Genomic DNA, 20,029 nt, shown 5'->3' with positions numbered 1-20,029 from the left:
TTGAACTGCCTCGTAGGCTGCCACATCACGCCATTGATATCAAAAACTTCAGTATGTACAGTACGTAAATACGAACTGGACTAGAGCGACCAATTGCTAGACCTTTCCCTGTTCAGGTTAAAAGCATAGAACATGTAAAGGAACGTTCAAATTGCAGATAGTGTAGGTTACAGTCTTGGTTGTGTCTACGAATAACGCTATACGAATTACCTCCATCATCAGGGCAGCGTGTAAGGCGGCCCTGTGGCTATAAAAAAACACGAGCACTGAGAACCTGCACTCCGTGGGGATACCTGCCCTTGGTGCGGGGAGCGGAGAACTCTTAAGGCGCAAATTAATGCCGAGTAACCGGCAGTGCGAGGTTTGACTTGCTAGCGAAGATCTAGAGAGCCAGGGAGCAAATGCCGAGAGCTCTTCTCGGTCAAGCCTAGCGAGCAGCAGAGACCAGTGGAGCCCTGGACTGAGGGACCCACCCACCGCAGAAACCCCTAACAGAAATGAAGTTCATACTACTACTACTTAACACAGATTATAATCCGCACATTTATAGCACATTTTCAAGTTCAGGAACGAAGGCTACCGTAATTGCTTTAAATAGAAGTGCGCAGAAGTGATTAGTATCAGTTGCTTATGCATGTGATACCGACAAGGATACAGGGACGGCTTTATTGTGCTACAAGCCAACTTTTAAGCGTATACGTATGCTCGAAGTTAGTAGATTTATACGCAAACCGTAGTTATCAGGTCTTCGATAAATTCTGACTGATTCTAGCACGCCAACAGATTCGAAGTAGTGCTATGCTAACATCCGTGACAGTGGTTTCACCTTATTCCTCATATTGTAATGCCTTTGAGTACGTTTCAATAAAGAATGACCATGCTCTGCAATCTTTAGTATATCGCTTTTCTTTATATTTCAAGAACGATTTCGCTACAGTTCACTGAATGAGTTTTTGTACAGCTTGTCTGTAGCGAAAACGCACTTTACTTATACACGATAAGTACCGAAAATACCGAAGAGCGGAATATATGTAAAAGGATGAAACATATACTGAACACAAAATTAGGACTATTAGATTTGTGATGAAAATTACGTTACCCCAGAAACAGAAGCTTGTGGACGCTGCAGGAGCAGTGAAACTAGTCACAAAACACATGGTTACTGATAGCTCCCGTCTGCGCGACTCCGCTTGCTCTGGTGGTGCCACCTGAGCTATTGACCGTTGATGCAATTTTTCTCCGGATGGATAAACGCCGGATTATTGCGAAACACCGCGTAGACCAGGCGCCTCTTGGCGGCTTGAAATCGGAAAACGAAACAGCAACATAAAGTTTCTGTTGCCCCCACGTTTTCAGGGCCGATCACCAACGGTGCGTTTAGGAATCGTAGTAGTTGGAGAGAGGTGCACGTACCGTTCAGACGTGGCCTCCGAGTGTGCGCGTGCTGGCAGGTTTTGCCCCGGCAGTCCCACTCGGCGCGCGCGCCCGGCTACCCCGAGAGGGCGCGGTTAGCCGAGAGCCAAGGAGCTCAGCGCAGCAGGAGCAGCATACCAAAGGGATAAGTTGAATGTTTTTTTCGCTCATTTGGTTGACAGAAGTGTTAGGTTAACCGAGCTATTTCTATATATTATTTTTCATGCTTTTTTATTTTCTTAGTTTTTTGGTTGGGTGTTAGTAAGTAATGAATAATTGCATTTTTGAAGTTGGTTGTGGCACACGTGCTGCATGGTGTAAGCAGCGTAGGACGGCAGTTTTATTTATTTATGTTATTTATTTATTCAGCATTGATTCAGACACAGTGAAGGTCTTGGATGGCAAGGCTAAAGGCAGAACATAGTCTGCCTGACTTAGGCCCTGTCACCCATACATTGCTCAACGGTAATGTGATAACGTGCAGCGCATGCAACCGCGCCGATGCTATCTAATGTGTGACGTCGCACCTGCCTATAAAATGTATGCGCTTTTGAATAAACGCGTTCTTGTTTTGTGGCCACTAGGTCATATCAGGTAAGGTAGCATATCATAAAATATACTATACACACATATCAATGGCATGGATTACGCATACATAGCATACATCACAAACATACGTGCAATTAAAGACAAGAATCATTGTACAACTTTGTAAGTAGGAGCAGCTTAGGGCCAGCAGAGTAACATGAATGCAAAAAAAGTTTATATATATATATATATATATATATATATATATATACAAGCACAATATGAAAACAGACGTTTAATAATTATACATAAAACACACAAGAAACCGATTAGCACAATCTAAAAATGACAGGGAAAGCAAATGTTTTTTCATAGCACTTTTAAATCAGTTTAATGATCTGAAGTTTTGCGCAATAGTGATCGTGTTAGGGTGTGCATTTACGGAAGATGGGACTAAGTATGCTAGTTGTTTCTACCGTAGTTGGTCCTGCAAAATGGAACTCTAATATGGTCATGCCTGAAATTGTATTGGGTGTAACTTGTAAGGTTGCTTTGATAAAAAATGAGGAAATTTCGCTCGAGTTCGCCTCGTATGTTATAGCGAGCTTAAGTTCGTATGGGTCATTAATTTTTTAAAAGACCATTTTTCAAAAAAAAGGTGCCGTGTGATCACGGGGTCCTCCAAGATTTTCAACACAGCGAACTGCTTGTTTTTGGAGACATATCTGTTTATCCAACTTTGATTGGAATGTAGTCCCCCATACCAACAGGCAATAACTAAGATGGAATTGAATTAAAGCATAATACAGACGGCGTTTCAACCAAATGGGAACAAGGTATCTAATCATAAACAATATGCCTATTGACCTACAAATACTAGAATGAATCTTCGTTACATCAGGTGTAAAACTCAGGTTCTCATTAAAAAGTACACCTAAAATTTAAAAGCTGAAGTCCTCTCGATTACACAACTATTGAACTTGACACAAATAGCACAGTCATCAGGCCTATTTCTTGGCTTAAAAACCAAGTATTTAGTTTTAGTGACGTTTACTTGTAGCTGGTTCGCTGATGACCAAACTAAAAGTTGATCTAACGAATTATTAGCTGTGATTTCTAGCACACCTAGACTGTCACCTGAGAAAAACAAACTTGTGTCGTCACAATACAAGACTATATCTGGGGTGAGCGCTGTTTACAATATCGTTTACGTATAGAATAAAGAATAGTGGACCCAAAATTGACCCTTGATGGACACCGAGTGCAATTTCTTTCTTCTGTGAACAAAACCCACTATAAAATGTGTATTGCTGTCTGGTAGTGAAGTAATCTTGAATCAGTTTTAGGGCCACTCCACGAACTCCGTAGTTTGACAGTTTATTAAATAGAATGGTGTGTTCAATGGAGTCGAATGCTTTTCTAATATCCAGGAAAAGACCAACCGTATGAAGTTTGTTCTCAATGTTTCTGATGAGTTTTTCTTTGATCTTAACAAGTACCATTTTAGTAAACCTGTGTTCACGGAAGCCAAACTGTTGGTCCACAAGGGCGTGATTTTTATCTAGAAATTTGGTTAGTCTGCCCTTTAGGAGTCGTTCCAGCACTTTCGAGAAAAGAGGTAGTATGGATCTGTAGGAAGGTAGTATGGTCTGTATACTACCTCCCTAGGTAGTATGGATCTGTAGAGGTGGTATAGATCTGTATGGAGGTAGTATGGTCTGTAATTATATAAATCAGCGACAGAGCCTCCCTTATGCAATACAGTCACTTTGGCAATTTTCATAGAGTCGGGAAAGATGCCATTCGCGAAAGCACTGTTACAGATATGGCATAATGGAGCCGAGATAGCATCAGCAACATATATGATTGGTGCTGCTTTTATGTCATCAGCCCCTGCTGCAGCATCCTTTTTCAAAGCCTTAAGAACGATAAACATTTCCATTTCAGTGCAAGGTGATAGGAAAATGGAATTGGAGGTCTCATAGTTTAGATTTTTTTGACGCCAATAAAGAACCACTTGAGTGGGATGACCCACCAGCAAGTAAAAAATGATCATTGCCGTGGAATCATTGGCCGAGGAAGATTCACTGTATTGAGTATCATCAAACGTTAGAGTATTCGGGTTTGTGTTATACTGGTGTCATATGTAATTGCCGCGAGGTGCCGCTGGAGGATCGGAGCGGCCACCCAAGCTCCGGGGGAGAAGTGAACGGGTGCACGAGCACGGCGGCATGAGAGGCAAGCTCGCAGTGTTCGAACCAGGCGGGCAGCAGTTCCGGGCTCCTGGGGTGAACGAGGCGAGAGGTCCTGCCAGGCGGGACGTCCATGGCAAGGTGCGGAGGATCGCGGAGCCGAGCGTGGACGAGGGCGTCCGAGGAACCAGGGCTCCTGCTGCTAGTGCTCGAGACGCTGGCTGACCCGAGGGCCGTCGGTCCCTGAGCTGTGCCGAGCAGTGTTCGTCTGGCACAGATGTGGCTGGGATAGACGCGGTCCTCATGTGCGACCTTCGTACGTGGATTGCGAGCAGTGTACGAGCTGGGCACCGAGGCCGGGCTCGTCCCGGACTAGGAAAAATTCGTCCCGGACCAGGACGAATTTTTCTTTAACTGCGAGGCTTTCTTTCGAGGAACCAGGTTGGGTTTCCATTGTAGCAATTGCTACATTTGGGTGGATGTCTTAGTTTCCCTTTAAATACAGAACTTTCAAGCAGGAAATTGACAACGATAATATCTACGATAATTCTAAATAAACTCTTTGTTGTTTGAAGCCAGGACGGGAGTATTGCGGACTAAGATGCACCGAGTCAAGTACCAAGGTATAGACACATTGTGCGGAGCGTGTGCAGAGGAAGAGGAAACGGCTGAACACCTCATACTTTTCTGTAAATGGCTGAACCCTACAGGGCATAGCAACGGCGCTCATTTTTTCAAAGCATTGGGCTTTAGCGACAGTGGAGGCAAAATAGACCTTAAGCGCTTAAAAATAACCATACGGAGGTTATCTGATTGGTGACTAAAATCAAGGCAAGGGTGAAATTTTACCCTACACAAGGTACTGAATATGTTAATAGTCACGGCTGGGTGGCATGCGCCACCAACCGATTTAAAGGGTTCAGCCTCATCCATCCATCCATCCATCGTGGGAGCCCGCGGTATAATCACAAACGAGGTAGTGCAGGGTAACAAGGGTTGGACCTCGTTTGAAGTGAGAGAAGCGCGCATAAAAATTAGTTTCGAAGAAAGACTCAGGAACATGGATGAAAATAAATATGCGGTTAAAGTGCTTAGGCATCTATACCTGAAAAGCGTTGACACAGAATGGAGGAACAGGTCAAGGAATTTCACTCGCAAGTACACGGTAATTGAACGCGTAAATAGACAACCAGGAGTCATCAGAAAGAAAGAGAAACAGAGACAGCGAATTGGATGCAAAGAATGGAAACAAAAATGACCATGGATAGTTACAAGAATCAGAAGAAGGAAAGTATAAGGTAAAATCTGTACAATTACACAAAGGGCAGTGCCTTGCTATTTGAAAATCGAGCTAGTTGCCTAAGCACAAAAACATACTGGAGCAAATATTCGCAACAAGATAAGGCATTTGCATGCTGCAGCAAAAATTCCGATACCACTCAGTACATCCCAATGGAATGCGCAGGGATTCACCGAGTCAGACCGGAAGTAACGTGCACCTTCGAGAAGCGCTTCGATTTATAGTGAACGGGAGCTTTAGCTGGTCAGCAGTGGAGATGATCAAGAGTCGTTTAGAGCATTGGTGTGAAAAAAAGAAGGGTCGAAATTGATAAGACCGGATCAGTTATAGGCATACGTAGCGCTAGAAGTGGAGACGTTTTAACAAAAAAGGAAAAGAAAACGGTTACGGAGATGTATACAAAATGCTAGAATAGAAATACATCTGCAGTATACCTGATTAAGTCAATCAGGCTAGGTAGCAAATTGTTACCGCCACGTTTCAAAGGGATGCCTATAGATTATCATCATCATTAATCCAGCGCCCGCGGAGGCACTCGTGCAAGGCAGGCCGCGCGAGATCTCTTCGTGCGCAATCCCTCCCCTTTCACGTGTGGCGGAAGGTTTTCACAGGACATATACCTTGTCATTTTTTCAGCTATGCCTCGTGCTATCTGTCTCTGGAATGCTCTCACGGATAACATCGCTCCCCAGTCCAAACAAGACGCATTTCACGGCCGACTGATCGAACATCTTGCGGTTTCGACTGCCTAATCGTTTTGTGCCTTTGTTTTAGGGGCGAAGCTCCTTAGGGCCGAGCCTTGTCCTTGTCCGTTGTCCGTAGCTCTCTGGTTTACATGGAGACCGCTAGGGGCGCTGCGGTGCACAAGGGCTATATAAGCGCTCTACATACTGTACACACACACACACACACACACACACACATATATATATATATATATATATATATATATATATATATATATATATATATACAGGGTGTTTCAGCGAACACTTTCAAATTTTTTTAAGGTTGCCTGTGGCAGATAGCCCAATTCTAGTTAATGAGCTGGTCTACTCAAAGCGGTGGACATTACTTGCCCAAAAAATTGACATGGATATCGACTAATTACTCAACTTTATTAATTAAGTTTTTAACTAATTACCTGATGGCCTATATTGTAATCTACAAATTGTAGCCGTGGAGTTAATTAAAAAATTAAATTATGGGGTTTTACGTGCCAAAACCAGTTCTGATTATGAGGCACGCCGTAGTGGAGGACTCCGGAAATTTAGACCACCTGGGGTTCTTTAACGTGCACCTAAATCTAAGTACACGGGTGTTTTCGCATTTCGCCCCCATCGAAATGCGGCCGCCGTGGCCGGGATTCGATCCCGCGACCTCGTGCTCAGCAGCCCAACACCATAGCCACTGAGCAACCACGGCGGGTGCCGTGGAGTTCGCAAGGCGGATCCAGTTGGAACGACTTCCCTGGATGACACGGCTTTCGAGATATTAATTCCCGAACTTTGCGGTGAAATGCATTGGCGTTCCACAGCGCGCATGACACAGGCATAAGCAGGGAAGAGCACGGAGGAACGGCATCGCCTTCGGACGCAAACAGTTTATCAATAGAAGGGCAGTTATCGATAGTCTGAAGATCATTAAATGCACGAAGTTCGTGTTCGGCGTGACAACAGTCAATAAGAGCGATATTATTTGCGAGGAACTCCCAGCCTAATATAATGTCAAGGTAACACGAGGGTAGCATGACGAATTTGCTGGTATACAGAAGTCCTTCAATGAAGACTCGAGTGGTACAGGCAGCAAGAGGCGTAATGTCTTAAACGTTCGTGGTTTGCAGCCAGAGGTCGGATAAAGGCGTCAGAGCTTTTCTAAGTATGGGACAGAGTTTGGCGGAAATTACGGATACGGCGGCTCCTGTATCGACAAGTGCCAGGACGGCGAGTCCTTCGACAGACACTTCTATTACGTTGGCTGTAGAGAGACGAGGACTTGTTCATGGCGACGTGGACGCAGTTCGTGCTTCGGGAACTGCGGCCATCAGTTTTCCTGTTCGGTGGATCTGGTACGGCGACGCATCAGAGAAAGCGAGCGACGACATGGAGACAGTGATCGGTGGGTAGACGTGGGTCAGCGATCAGGGCAAAAAGAAGGGGTAGGAAGGCTGGAAGGCGAAGAGGAAAACTGAGCGGCGAAAGGTGGCGCTCGTAGGACGTTTGGAAAAGAAAGCCTGGGATGACGGCAATGGCGCGCCACATGACCAGCACTACCACTAGCAAAACATATTGGAAGGCCATCGAATTGGACGGCCATCGAAGATGCGCCATAGGTGGGGGTAAGCTCCGAGTCGTGGCTGAGAAGTCTGTAAATTTTGTGGGTCTGGCAGTGGCAAAAGTGGCGGCGAAAAGGTCGGTGGTCGATACATAGGGGGCGGCGAGAGCGTTTGTGGACGAGGTTGGGCAACTGCTTCGGCGTACGTGAGAGGTGCAGTGACTGGCGTCGGTTCACGGGCTGGAGGAATGGCTTGAGATACTTGCTCTTGGATGAAGTCGCGGATCGTAGGTGCCAAAGCGGGTGGTGCTTCCTGGAAGCAAGACATCAAAGATAGCTGGCGAGCGAACTCCCAAATGTTTAGGAACAGAGTAACATAGTCGTCGCTGACCCCAAGGCTTTACGGACAGTCGGCGGGCGCAGGACGACGTCTGGTGTGCTCGTAGGCTACAGTTCTTCCTTACACTGCTTCTAATTATGCTAATGCTTACTTGGGCGGCAACTACATATACTAATAAACGAATTAATGATTGCATAATTTATCATTTCATACTTCGCACACAGTTTCTTGCTCCATCCAGCTTTTAGACTGCGGCACGCAACGAACGCACGCATTTTCTTTTTTGCGCAAAGAAACCTTTCTTAAAGCTTCCAGCGTTTTAGCTTAAATATTCTTTCAGCATTTTCACATTTCAAAAACACTTCACCTTGAACATTTTCCTTTGCACTGGTGCACCTTATCCTGAGAGTTTGCTAATAAAGCCAATACTATAGACACGTTGACAAGCATAGTTATTTTTCTTTTTTTTTCTGTACTCTGCTCTAGTAACTTTGAACGTTTACGCTCATGAGCTAACGCATTTTCATACATGGAACACTGGTTCCTGTAAGTAAACATGGTCACAAATTTATGAATGATTTGGCTCCATTAGAGGTGGTGAATTAGCATAACGATGCGTTGCTGTGGCGAGTGCATCGAGAAAAAAACATTCTGGGTGTACTTGTCAAAACCACAATATGATTATCAGGCACACTGTAGTTAGGGACTCCGGATTATTTTTACCGCCTGTACTTCTCTATTGTGCGCTTAAATCTAAGCATGCGAGCAATTATGGCTAGTTTCTGGGGGTGGATCATGCTACATCTTGCTTCACGCTGGATCGCGACAGCGAAATGCACATGCGAAACCAAATGCTCACACCAGCAGGGGATTCATTCAAAGTTTTGAAACCAGCTCACAAACTGATGAACACACACACAAAACAAAGTTTGAAGTATACTGTGTTTCCAGCATATTATAAACTCTTGCAGAGATGTTCCACTACTATACAAACCAGAGCGAAGGTAGTGGGCGTATGTGCGGAGAAAAAAAGAATAACGCATTTGAGAATCATTTGGTTCCAGCACGCGCATCACTCGTCGTATACTCTCAGCTGTCATTACAATCAGTATATGAGGGATCACATAGCACCCAAGATTTCTTTTTTTCTCACCTCATCGAAGCCGCAGTAACACTAATTACCAGAGTGCCCGTAACCATCCTACACTCATGAAAAGCCCTTAACATCACCGGAAAAAAAAAGCCCTCCGTAGGCTGCGAGCGCCACGCTGCGGAGAAGGAGCCGAGCACGCCCACCACAGAACGTACGCTCTTCATGGGAACAGGACCGCCGATGGAAAACCTGCCAGCGCTCGCAATCTCGGAAGCCACGCTTAACAGTAGTTTGTTTCGGAGCGCGTATGAGATGGCGATACCGGCCATATGCGCACAGAGCAACGGCATATATAATACCAAATACCAAAGTTACCAGAGTTGTGCAAAGGCCCGCTATAATCTTGTGCAATATCGTGCGGTAAAGCCACCTCTCGTTCGCGTAGGGGCAGTCGTCATTCAAGGCAGTCGTGCCGTTAATCTTATTTGTCACTGACATTGCGGCCTTGGCCTATCGCAATACTTTCGGAAATATACTTTTATGGACGCGTAAAATTATATCTACCATGTCCCGCGTTATTTATTTATTTACTTATTTATTTACACAATACTGCAATCAGTAGCGCGGCCCGAGCCGGCGAGGGTTGCATGAGATAGGTCCGCAACAGTTTTTCAAATAATCCGAGGCCACCTAAGCACTTATGAGTTATGAATGCGAAAGGATTAATGTTCAAGTGAATGCCACTGAGCTTGTTATGAACTCCTCACGGGCAAGTGAGCTCGTTGATACGCTTGTCGCGTTTTCATTTGGCCTTACTACAGTGGCTAGAATGTAGCCTTACTGAGGAGCAGTTAGAACGCAGGCGAGAGCTTGCGCAGGCAAGAAACGCGCGGATTACACAAGCTTCAGAGAGGGAGGGTCAAGTGGCGTGGCGGCGATGCCCTCTCTCCTCACGCCACACCTGGCACGCTACGGCAGCAGCAGGTGGTCACTTTCGGCCGCTCATATATCTGTACCTCGAAAGCGTGGACAGAGAATTGAGGAACAGGTCAAGCTAGTTTCGTTACTGAGATTTAATTAGGTAATTGTAAATAATTATATAACTCACGAATTATTGTCCTAATTATCAAAGTGTCAATGAGAAGATTGTAGAGCAACATGGAAAACTCCCGATAAAGCTTTCTGTTGACAAATACGTGCTACATAAGTGCGTTTTTCTGAGCGTGAAATAAGCCTGCGAATACACGCAAAATGCCTCGAGCGGCCAGTCACGCGCCAATTCTGCCTGTATTCGCGGGCTTCTTTCACGCTCGGAAAAACACATTTATGTAGCAGGTATTGAGTAACAGAAAGCTGTATCGGGAGTTTTTCATGTTGCTTTACAATCTGCTCATTGACACTTTCATAATTAAGACAGTAATTCGCGAGTTAGATAAGTAAGTACAATTACCTAATCAAATCTCAGTAACGAAAAATTACTGGCGGCTACTGCACTGTACTGGCACGGCCGCTGGATAAGTTTTTTTTTTATCCGGCGGCCGTGGTACTGGAAACAATACGCACTAGGCTTGCTTCGCGTAACGCCTTTCCTCTTTTTTAAATCGTGCTGCGTGATAGCTGGGATACCCTGTATATATAGCATACAAGTGGAGCATTTTACAGAGTGATAATACAATGCAAGACTCATGCCTAATCATTATGCGCAGCTAGTCCTGAAGGTACATTCTATTTAAGATTGTTAAAAAAGAAAATTCGGCCCTTCCACTCCGTGAGGATGGTTAACCTGCGAATTAAGCTGAAACGTGTGGCCCCGGTTTTAATCACTGGGTTGATTCCGAGGGTTCTATAAATATTTTTCAATTACGAGGGTACGCACACTGTCAACTGCGATGGAGAGAACGACGTCAGTGACGGTAGCCCGTTGTCTCCGTTGTCGCTTGCGTTCGTTGTCTCGAGTTTGCTCGGAGGCGTGGTTAGCAGCATTCGCCCGCCATTGCCGCTTGCGATTCTTGGAAAGTCAAATGCTTCAAAATTAAATTGTCCGTTACGTGAGACAATGAATGGCTCGTACCTCCTTAAGCAATGGCTCATACCTCCGAAGCACGGCCTCCCTATTACGGCGACGGAAGAGAAGTGAAATATTACGCTGGAATGAAGAGAGGCAACGCAGCCAGGTGTGGAACAAGATGACGATGAACGCGGAAGCAGTGGCACAAGCGTGTGCCGAGAACGAGTACGAGCGCAACCCGAGGGGCGCCAACGAGCCAGCTGCGGAAGACGACGACGCTAAAGCAAATGCTGATGATTATAGTTTTGTTTACACAGGCGATTTCGCCTAGACATATGAAGCTTCGCTTTAATATTAGAGACCTCGTGATCCAGGTGGTCCTAATCAAAATTAGTTCCTCACTAAGGCATGCTCATAATCGAACGTGGTTATGAGGCGTAGTACCTCAAAATTACATTCCTTTAATTATCCCCGAAGGAGTGCTGCGTCAGTGACTAGGCAGGCCTTGATCTTGTTTGAATAAGGAACAGTGGACACACTCGGAATTCAACGTAGACGTAACTTAAAATAGCGCGCGTATACTGGTCTTATTTACTCTGTAAGAAGCAGGAGCAACAGCACTGTTCCGTCTTTTGTCGCTTCAGGTGAAAGTCAAGGAAGAGAAGCGAGGTTGCATTGTGTTCTTATTCGTCCTTTCCTTACGCAAACCCTTCAGCCGTGTTGATAGTAAACAGAATGACGATCTCAGTCCCTAGCTGTAAGCTTCCGCCTATTTTGAGCAGCAGTTCCGTGTATCGATAAAACATAAACCACTCAAGATGTTGTTCTTAGTGCCCTCGACTTAACGCGTGAAGTGCCGCCCCTTTTAAAGGCGTTATGCGTGCCTGCGTAGCCAAGAAGCCATAAACACGTTGTGTTTCGGTCTCGCCGACTAAAAGCGTTCTTGGTTCGACATTACCCGCGTAAACGAGACAGATTTCCTGCTTGATCCCTAGGTAATCCCTACGGCGGTATACAGTACTAAGACGTTCTCGCGCTATCGCGTGAGTTGAGAGCCTACGGTTGTTTCAGAAAGGGAATAAGCATCCACCCTCAAGGAAGAAATTTCGCCTCAGAGTTAGGGCTTTTATGGCCTTCGAGACAATTGCCGGATGACGATATGAAGAAAGGCTTGGAAAATTGCGCGGTGTCACTTCGAGTAAGGATGGTTTTAGGCACTTGGCACAGGAAAGAAAAAGAAAGAGTAGGTAACTGAATCTGGCGTAACTGCAGTTTTGCGGTCGTAGTTACTTGCCGGTACCTAATCGGTCTGTGGCCCCGTGTCAACCTTATGGAGAGGGGAGCTGTGCGAACTGCTATTTAAGCGCTGTGCAAGCCACCTTACCGAACACAGGCAACTCCCGAGTCGCTGGCACAACCACCCACCATAACCATGAATCCTCTGGTAAAACTTCTCTGCCTAGTGGACTAACTAACGTATTGTATTCTATCCACTTATGCGCACAAACCTAGCTGTGTTTAGCACTACATGATTATAACGTATAATTCCTCTCTATTATTACCCGTGTAACATTGTCATCTAGTCAGTAGCAATATTTCATGCCATGTAAACAAACTTCGAAGTAAGCGTGCACAAGTCTGTGTATTACCGTTTGCATGAAAACTAATTTGACTACATTTATATTTATGGTTTGCAGTATTGGCGTACAACTGATGAACAGTGCACTCAAGCCCAAGCTCGCGGTATTCATTTTTTAATTGACGAATTCGCTCGTCCTTTGTAAGTAAGAGTGCATAGAATTTCAGAATGAGGTTGCTGTCTGCATCGATACCTCGTGGTATGGACGCATGAAGGAAGTGTTGAAATGAAAGGAGCCTTTCACAATTGGAGGTTGGGTGCTCATTTCGAAACCATAAAGAATGATCAGAGCTTGAACACATTTGAGATGATTTATGAAATGAAAGATACGATCTAATTTCTTATATGATTGTTTGCAATGATTGTTAGGTATCTGTTTATGTTCTTATTTTAGGTTTCTCATAGCAAGTGCTTTAATTTAAATTTTACGTTAACTACTCAATATTTAAATTTAATCTCAAACATTGTATGAAAAATAACCATGCATGCTCATTCATAACTAAGCTTACCTTTTGTGCCTGAAGATCCCGTTTCGAGAAGGCTAATGTGCGAACAAAGACGCGCAATGCGAAGTAGAGAGACATCGAATGCATCGCTGTTGTTTTTTGGGGAACTTGATGTCTTGGTTAATGTAATAGAACGGTAAAAAAACGCAAAATTTGCACAAATGTTCCTATTTTTTACTGAACTCGCTTTTGCGAGAAGTGAGGGCTTCATTTATCTGCGACATAAAGGATAAGTGTGATAGAGTCCGCTGATTAGGCTCTATAGTTCTGCAAAAAGACAATTGCTGCCGTCTTCTTTTTGTTTTTGCAGGTATTTGTTGTGTTTCTTTGCGCTGCGACAGCGATAGCTTCTGCAGGCCGTCAATACGGTGGGGATGGCAACGGTGGAAGAGGGGGCTATCGCGGAGGCAACTACGGAGGTTATGGTGGACGCCGTGGCAGTGGTGGATACGGCGGAGGCAACAGTGGAGGCAATCGTCGAGGATACGGTGGCGGAGATGGTGGAGGCAACCGTGGCAGATACGATGGGGACAACGGCGGCCGATATGGTGGTGAATACGACAGAGACTACGGTGACGGAAATGGTGGTGGCGACCGAGGTGGAAACGGCGGAGGTGATAGTGGCGTAAATAACGGAGGCTACGGTGGAAAATACGGTGGCGGCTATGGCGGAGGTAACAGCAGAGGCTACGGCAGAGGCAACTTCGGAGGCAAGGGCGAAAGCTACCGTGGCGGAAACGCTGTGGGCTACGGTGGCGGCAATGGCGGAGGCTACAGCGAAGGCAATGGTGAAGTCAATGAAGGAGGCAGTGGTGGAGGCAACGGCGGAGGCAACGGTGGACGTACCGGCAGAGGCTACGGCGGGGGATACAATGGAGGCTACGGCACAGAGTATCCATTATACAAGGATCGACGTTGAAAGGACTGAGTGCACACCGATTAAGAGTTGACAACAGCTCTTTTTTCTCAAGAACATGTTGGACTGTCTCGTACGCTGCCACACCACGCTCTCGTTTGGAGGAAGTAAAGTATTGTAACTGAATATGAACTGGAATCGAGCAACCAATTGCTAGACCTTGCGTTGTTTAAGTTAGACATATGAGAGGTATAGAAACCGTCAAATGCAGACAGTGAAGGTTACAGTGACGGCTGTGTCTAGGTCTATGTTACAAGACTTAACACAGATTACGAGTGCACACTTGTCAATATGTTTTTTTTTGTCTTTTTGATGCAGGAAAGTAATTTCGTCGACTCCAAAACGAAGGCCTAGCCAGTGATTACTGTAAATAGACGTGTGCAGATGCGACTAGTTTAGGTTGCCTATGATGTGATGCCGAAAATGGTACATGAATCTTTTATTGTGCTAGAAGACAATTTTTAAGGGTATTTATGGTATAGTGCGTCAATTTAGTAAATTTATATGCAAAATGTAGATATCAAGTCTTCCTTAAACGCTGACTAGTTGTTAACGCCTAATTTCCAATTTCGTTTTGTAAATTGCCAGGATTGTTCATGTTACAAAGTAGTTAGAAAAGCCCGTGAGGTTGTGGAACACACAAGTGATTGACATAGACGAATTCATCTACACCATTACTGTACCGTTGTGCATTTTCTTGGTTGGAGTAAAGCCGCATTCCCAATTTAAGAAAGCAACAAAATTTAATAAGTGCTACTGTTACGATGTGGGAAAGAAGTTGCACGTTATTCCTCAGTATTGTACAGCTTTTGATCACGTCCAAATAAATGATGATCATGCTTCGCAAGCCTTCGTATATCTCTTTCTTATCGTACAAGAACGGATTGACTACATTTAGTCTGTCTAAATATTTGTGCAGCATGACTAGCGAAAAACACAGTTCTCATGCATAAAAATAATTTCAAAAGCCTAGAAAGGAATATATGGTTAAGTGCCAAATATTACGGCAGCACTCATCTCACGATGGCTCTCGACGGTAATGCGAATAGCAATCGAGCAATGCAGCGACAGACCATTTTCCTCAAGTCACGTTTATTACACACGTGTTGTGTGTAACATTCTGTGACATTCGTTGCTTCGGATACATTCCACATAATCCGATATCGTCGCAAGCTGCTATAGTATTGGCTTGCCAATGTCACACATGAACATGGAGACATGACGGCGATTGTATGACGCTGATGGTGACGTGGTGTCGCAGCGATTATCACTCCCATCGTGCAACAAGTGTCACGCTGATCAGGCAGCCGGTGTTCCGTTTCGCCGGCTATGCTCCGCCAAGGCACGCTCGTGACGTGGCGTCGCAACCCATGGGAAATTAGGTGCCGCTTCGCTGCTACAGACGCCTCCTTTTTCGCTCAGTGAGCCATTAATGCTTTCGAATCAAACGAACATTAGATCTGTAGACACGTGATTGCGGTAATCATAGGAAAGCAGTAGGCTATTAGGCAGGGTACTTCTTTCACTTGCAGTTGCGTTTTGCTGAACTGGCAGTCGAGTAGACTCGGTAGCATTTTAAAGCGAAACCCCCGTATTCAGAAATGCGCCTTGACTCCAACTTGACTTGCGGCCGTCTCAAGTCGGCGTCAACGCGTATCATAAATCTCCCTTGACTTGAAGCGCCTCGTCGTTTCACTTGATCAAGTACGCGAAACTTTCAAGACAGAGCCAGAGCTACCTTGAAGTAGGCTTGGAGGGGTTGTGGCAACAAGGCGTTGTATAGGAGCGACGTCGCCAGAAGAATCAGCGCGTACGAATTTGCGTGTAGAGCCTGTGATGTCGTCTTCGGTGATGCATTTTACATGCAAAGTGTGCCACGGCCATGGTTGCGTGACAGATCGAACCCGATGGAGGTATACGACGATGATGAGTTCATCACGCGCTATCGATTCACGAAGCAAACAGTTCGTGAGCTGTTGGCCTTTCTACCACTTGAGGCGAGCGGCAACAATCGAGGACTGCCGCTGACACCTATGCTACAGCTGCTTGTGGCACTGAGATTTTACGGCGCCGGAACCTTTCAAATTGTGAGCGAAGACTTGGTCAATGTGTCCCAGCCCACGGTATGTCGCACGGTGAAAAAAGTGACGCGCCTCATTGTCAGGCACCTGTTTTGAGCAGTTGTCCGCTTCCCGGATGCCTCGCAGTTGTCAGGTGTGATGCGGGACTTCTATGAGATCGCCCACTTCCCCGGGGTGACCGTCTGCATCGACGGCACACATGTGCGCATAAGGAGTCCCAGACGTGATGACGCAGAGGTTTACCGCAATCGCAAAGGAGTGTTTTCTGTTAACGTTCAGGTAAGCCCTTTTTCACAATGTGTAGTGATCGTAAGCGATTTGTTTTGCAGGAACGCAAAAGCATCGGTGAAAGTCGTAATCGTCATATTACAATTTTCGCATGCTTTAAGTAACGGTCTCTCGCGCGTCCTATTCATTCACACGCAATATTTCACGGAAAGACGGTACGAGTACTGCTTTTAGTCGAGTGTGTGGTCTTAACGGTTGCACTAATAGGGCATTTATAGCGCAAATGTGCGGCAAAGAAGAGCTTCGCTTGCTGATCACGAAGTAACGGACATGCTGTGCACGTACACACATTTTTGGCAACGTAAGAAATCGGCTATCACTCACACTTCTGCACATCGTGACCACTACGAGCTGTGCGATAAATGCCATTCTGTACATGTGCCGTGGCAAAAACAGGACCTAGAATTATGGGCCACTTGAAATTTTAGGTAGTTGAAAATTTCTGTGAGATGGCCTTAAGCAGTTTTAAGATTTTGATCATCCGTCTTGCTGGGAGGCAAAATGTAGTTACAGTTGCTGCAACTGCAACGTGATGTTCCTGCGCTCATACTCTACTTTCTTGCAGGCGGTTGCGGGACCAATGCTGCAGTTTTTCAATGTTGTAGCGAGCTGGCCGGGGTATGGCCATGACAGTCGCATAGACGACAATCCTCGTGTACGTGTTATGTACGAACAGCAGCGTGTGCCTGGTCTGCTGCTTGGAGACATGGGCTACGCCTGCTCTCCTTTCCTGATGACCCCACTTCATGAGCCAGGTCCAGTCAACTCACCAGAAGGCAGGCAAGTAATGCCTAACCATTTAGGAGTTGTATATGATAGGTAGCACTTCTCTCCATAATAACATACTCTTTTTGCGAAGCTATGCTATACACCTGAAGTGTGGTACAGCGAGTAGCTGTAACGCATAAGCAACATGCTATCTGTTATCTGCTGCTGCACCAAGAGCACGTAGATGGAGTTACTTATATAGCCAGATCAATATGACTCCATTTAATATAATGGTTGGCAGTGAAAAATGGCTGGACAGAATGAATGGGAATCTAGCCATGTGCTATATTGTTTGCAAGAAATGGAATGTATTTGTAAGCATTTAGTGTAGATCTGTGCTAACTACACAGAAGGAGATCTTTGGCACAATTTAATGTAGAGTGTGCATTGAAAAACTTACTGATTGCATTGTATTGTCATTCTATCAGGTACGACAAGGCGCACATCAAGACCCGCAACTCCATAGACAGGGCCTTTGGAGTGGGGAAAAGGCGCTTCTCCTGCTTAGACATGAAGCTTCAACACAAGCCTCAAAATGCAGCTCGCATAATTACAGCTTGTGCTGCCCTGCACAACGTGGCCCTCCTGCGACGAGAACCTGAGCCGATTGGTCTCCATGTTTCCACCAGCAGATGCCGACGGACCGGAAGAAATACCTGCCAAGAGCACCTGCCATCTGTTAATGGTGTGGGGGACAATATACCTGGCATGCGTGCGCGTCAACTTCTAATCCAGAGGAGTTTATCGTAAACATTGTTGTTTCAAATCCACGTCAGTGTTTCTGAATAGTTGGGGTGCGCGCATAGTAATTTTGATATCAAATTGAATACAAATTGTCCCAAATTGAATATTTTTCCAATAATGAACAGTTATTAACACAATTAATATAAAACAATGTTCACATCCTAGTATAATTAGGAAGTTTCTTTCATTACATAGCACGTTATGAAGCGCTGTTTATTAAAAGCACAAATAAAGCATAAAAAGCAGACAAGTACTTTGTTCGCATGCACAGAGCTTTTTAGACAGTGCGAATGGTCGCTGCATAGCCTGTAATGTATGGCTACCTGAGCGACGTAGTCTGTTCCACTACGCGAGTTGTCATGTTTTGTGTCTATACTAGGCTCGAGGTGGTGAAAACTTGCCATGGTTTTGCTCCAATTTTCTTTTAGTTGACGTTTTGAAATATTAAACAAAGTTTCTAATATTCACACTCGCCTACTAAATAGTTGGGTCACGGGTTCAGTGTATGTGTTGTGCCGCATTTGTATGCCACTATAGATACATGATGGAATGGAAAAAAGCATGTGGTAAAAACTATACTGCCCATACATGCAGCCTCAGGATGCCATGCAGCCAAGTGCATGCTGCAATTTCTTATTCCAGGTGCCATATGCTTGCACAGTAACTGCTTTACCATGCCTTTTATAGCCTTTTTAGCATTTTCATCATTCTACAAGGAGAAAGAAACTTCACTATATCGTCTCATATCCTGTGACTTATTTCACAATAAAAGTTTTAATCATATATCAACAACACTCTTCAAGTTTACACTCTTTCGTTCATGGCAGTCAATTTCGCAAGCTCAACTTGCTTCTGAACTTGCAAAATTTCCATTTCGATTTTGTGTTCTTGATTTCTTTTCTGAAGGTTGTCCTTGTGCTCCTTCTCCATGAGGCTCATTCATGTCTTATGCTCCTCCCGGAGCAAAGCAATCCTTACACCATTTTCGGAAGAAAGTGCTCTTTCAAGGAGTGCCATCCTGCCTCTGGGTGGCCTTGGGCGGGCCTCTCTGGCTGGCCTGTTGACCTCATTTTCTTTGTTAGACTCATTGTCTAGATGCTCCAACGCAGCTGCATTTTCATCTGCATTGGGTGCACATGTATTGTTGGTGACACCATAATTGTAGTCCATCGCCTCGTCGGTCTGCATTTGGCCAGGGCTTCTGTGCTCCTCTGAAACGGTAAATTCCACATGATGCTCATGATGCAGCACACTTCGCACCGCTGAATTTAAATGCCACAAGAAATGGCTTTCACCATATTCAGCTAAGAGTTTTGAAAAAGCTTTAATGCCTTCTAGATACATATAACTCCTACTCACTGCACAACAAACAGGCTGGAAGTACTAATTGGCTTGACATGTATACAGCATCAAAGCCTCATAAAACATGATAAACTGTGAAGTGGTTTCTCCCACTTTCCTGACAGCAGATTGCCTTCCAGTTTCATACCAAGAAAACTATTTCAATGTGTTTCATGAAATAGTAACATACCGTATTAGTCATACACTGGTTCCACTTCTGTTATCATCGGCTGCAGGAGCCGAACAGGCTGGCTGTCTACGGAGGGGAGATAGGTTGCTCCATCTGAGTCGTTTTCAATTGCGATTCTGGTGGCCATGTGACCAGCCACAGCCCCAACTAATGCTTACATGGGTGTCATGCCTGCAGCAGCAGGTCCTCCTTCTTAAAAAATGTGTAACAGTTGTTATTACATTCTATGAAATACATTGAAAGTGCTTCTAGTGGACCAATACTCAATGCACGCTGAATAAAATTGTTCAACACGTTTGCTTTCAAACAGCTTGCTGAAACTGCTGTGACCCACTTTTCTCTCAAGCCATTTCCAGTGTTAGCATGCAAGGTGGATTGTAGTATTGCATGCGGCCACATTTCCTGTTC

At 45.1% G+C, this 20,029-nt stretch overlaps 1 protein-coding gene and 1 non-coding gene across 2 annotated transcripts; one reads left to right on the top strand and one right to left on the bottom strand.

Annotated features, from left to right (window-relative positions):
* Positions 1-96: 96 nt before the first annotated feature.
* On the bottom strand, positions 97-15,421 carry LOC125944243 (mucin-5AC-like). Its single transcript, XM_049664580.1, has 5 exons — positions 15,403-15,421; positions 13,661-14,148; positions 7,914-8,020; positions 7,364-7,427; positions 97-108 (listed from the first exon to the last, which is right to left on the bottom strand). Exons 1-5 carry the CDS (start codon positions 15,419-15,421, stop codon positions 97-99), a joined length of 690 nt encoding a protein of 229 aa, XP_049520537.1.
* A 517-nt stretch (positions 15,422-15,938) lies between these two features.
* Positions 15,939-18,096, top strand: LOC119444402 (putative nuclease HARBI1). The gene is made up of 3 exons (XR_007466192.1): positions 15,939-16,569; positions 17,144-17,358; positions 17,775-18,096. It is a non-coding gene; the product is annotated as a putative nuclease HARBI1 (transcript).
* The last annotated feature ends 1,933 nt before the right edge of the window (positions 18,097-20,029 follow it).

This window comes from Dermacentor silvarum, chromosome 3, assembly GCF_013339745.2.
Source record: "Dermacentor silvarum isolate Dsil-2018 chromosome 3, BIME_Dsil_1.4, whole genome shotgun sequence".
In the NCBI taxonomy this organism is placed as follows: domain Eukaryota; kingdom Metazoa; phylum Arthropoda; class Arachnida; order Ixodida; family Ixodidae; genus Dermacentor; species Dermacentor silvarum.
The sequence above is the reverse complement of the archived record's forward strand: the minus strand, read 5'-3'. Positions and strand labels throughout refer to the sequence as shown.

Excerpts from the sequence above, each read along its gene's own strand:
- LOC125944243 (XM_049664580.1), bottom strand. Across the intron at positions 8,021-13,660 it reads CCACCGTTGCCATCCCCACC|GAAGCACCACCCGCTTTGGC; the intron begins GTATTGACGGCC and ends TCTTGCTTCCAG. Across the intron at positions 7,428-7,913 it reads CCAGTCACTGCACCTCTCAC|TCCTCGTCTCTCTACAGCCA; the intron begins GTACGCCGAAGC and ends GCCATGAACAAG.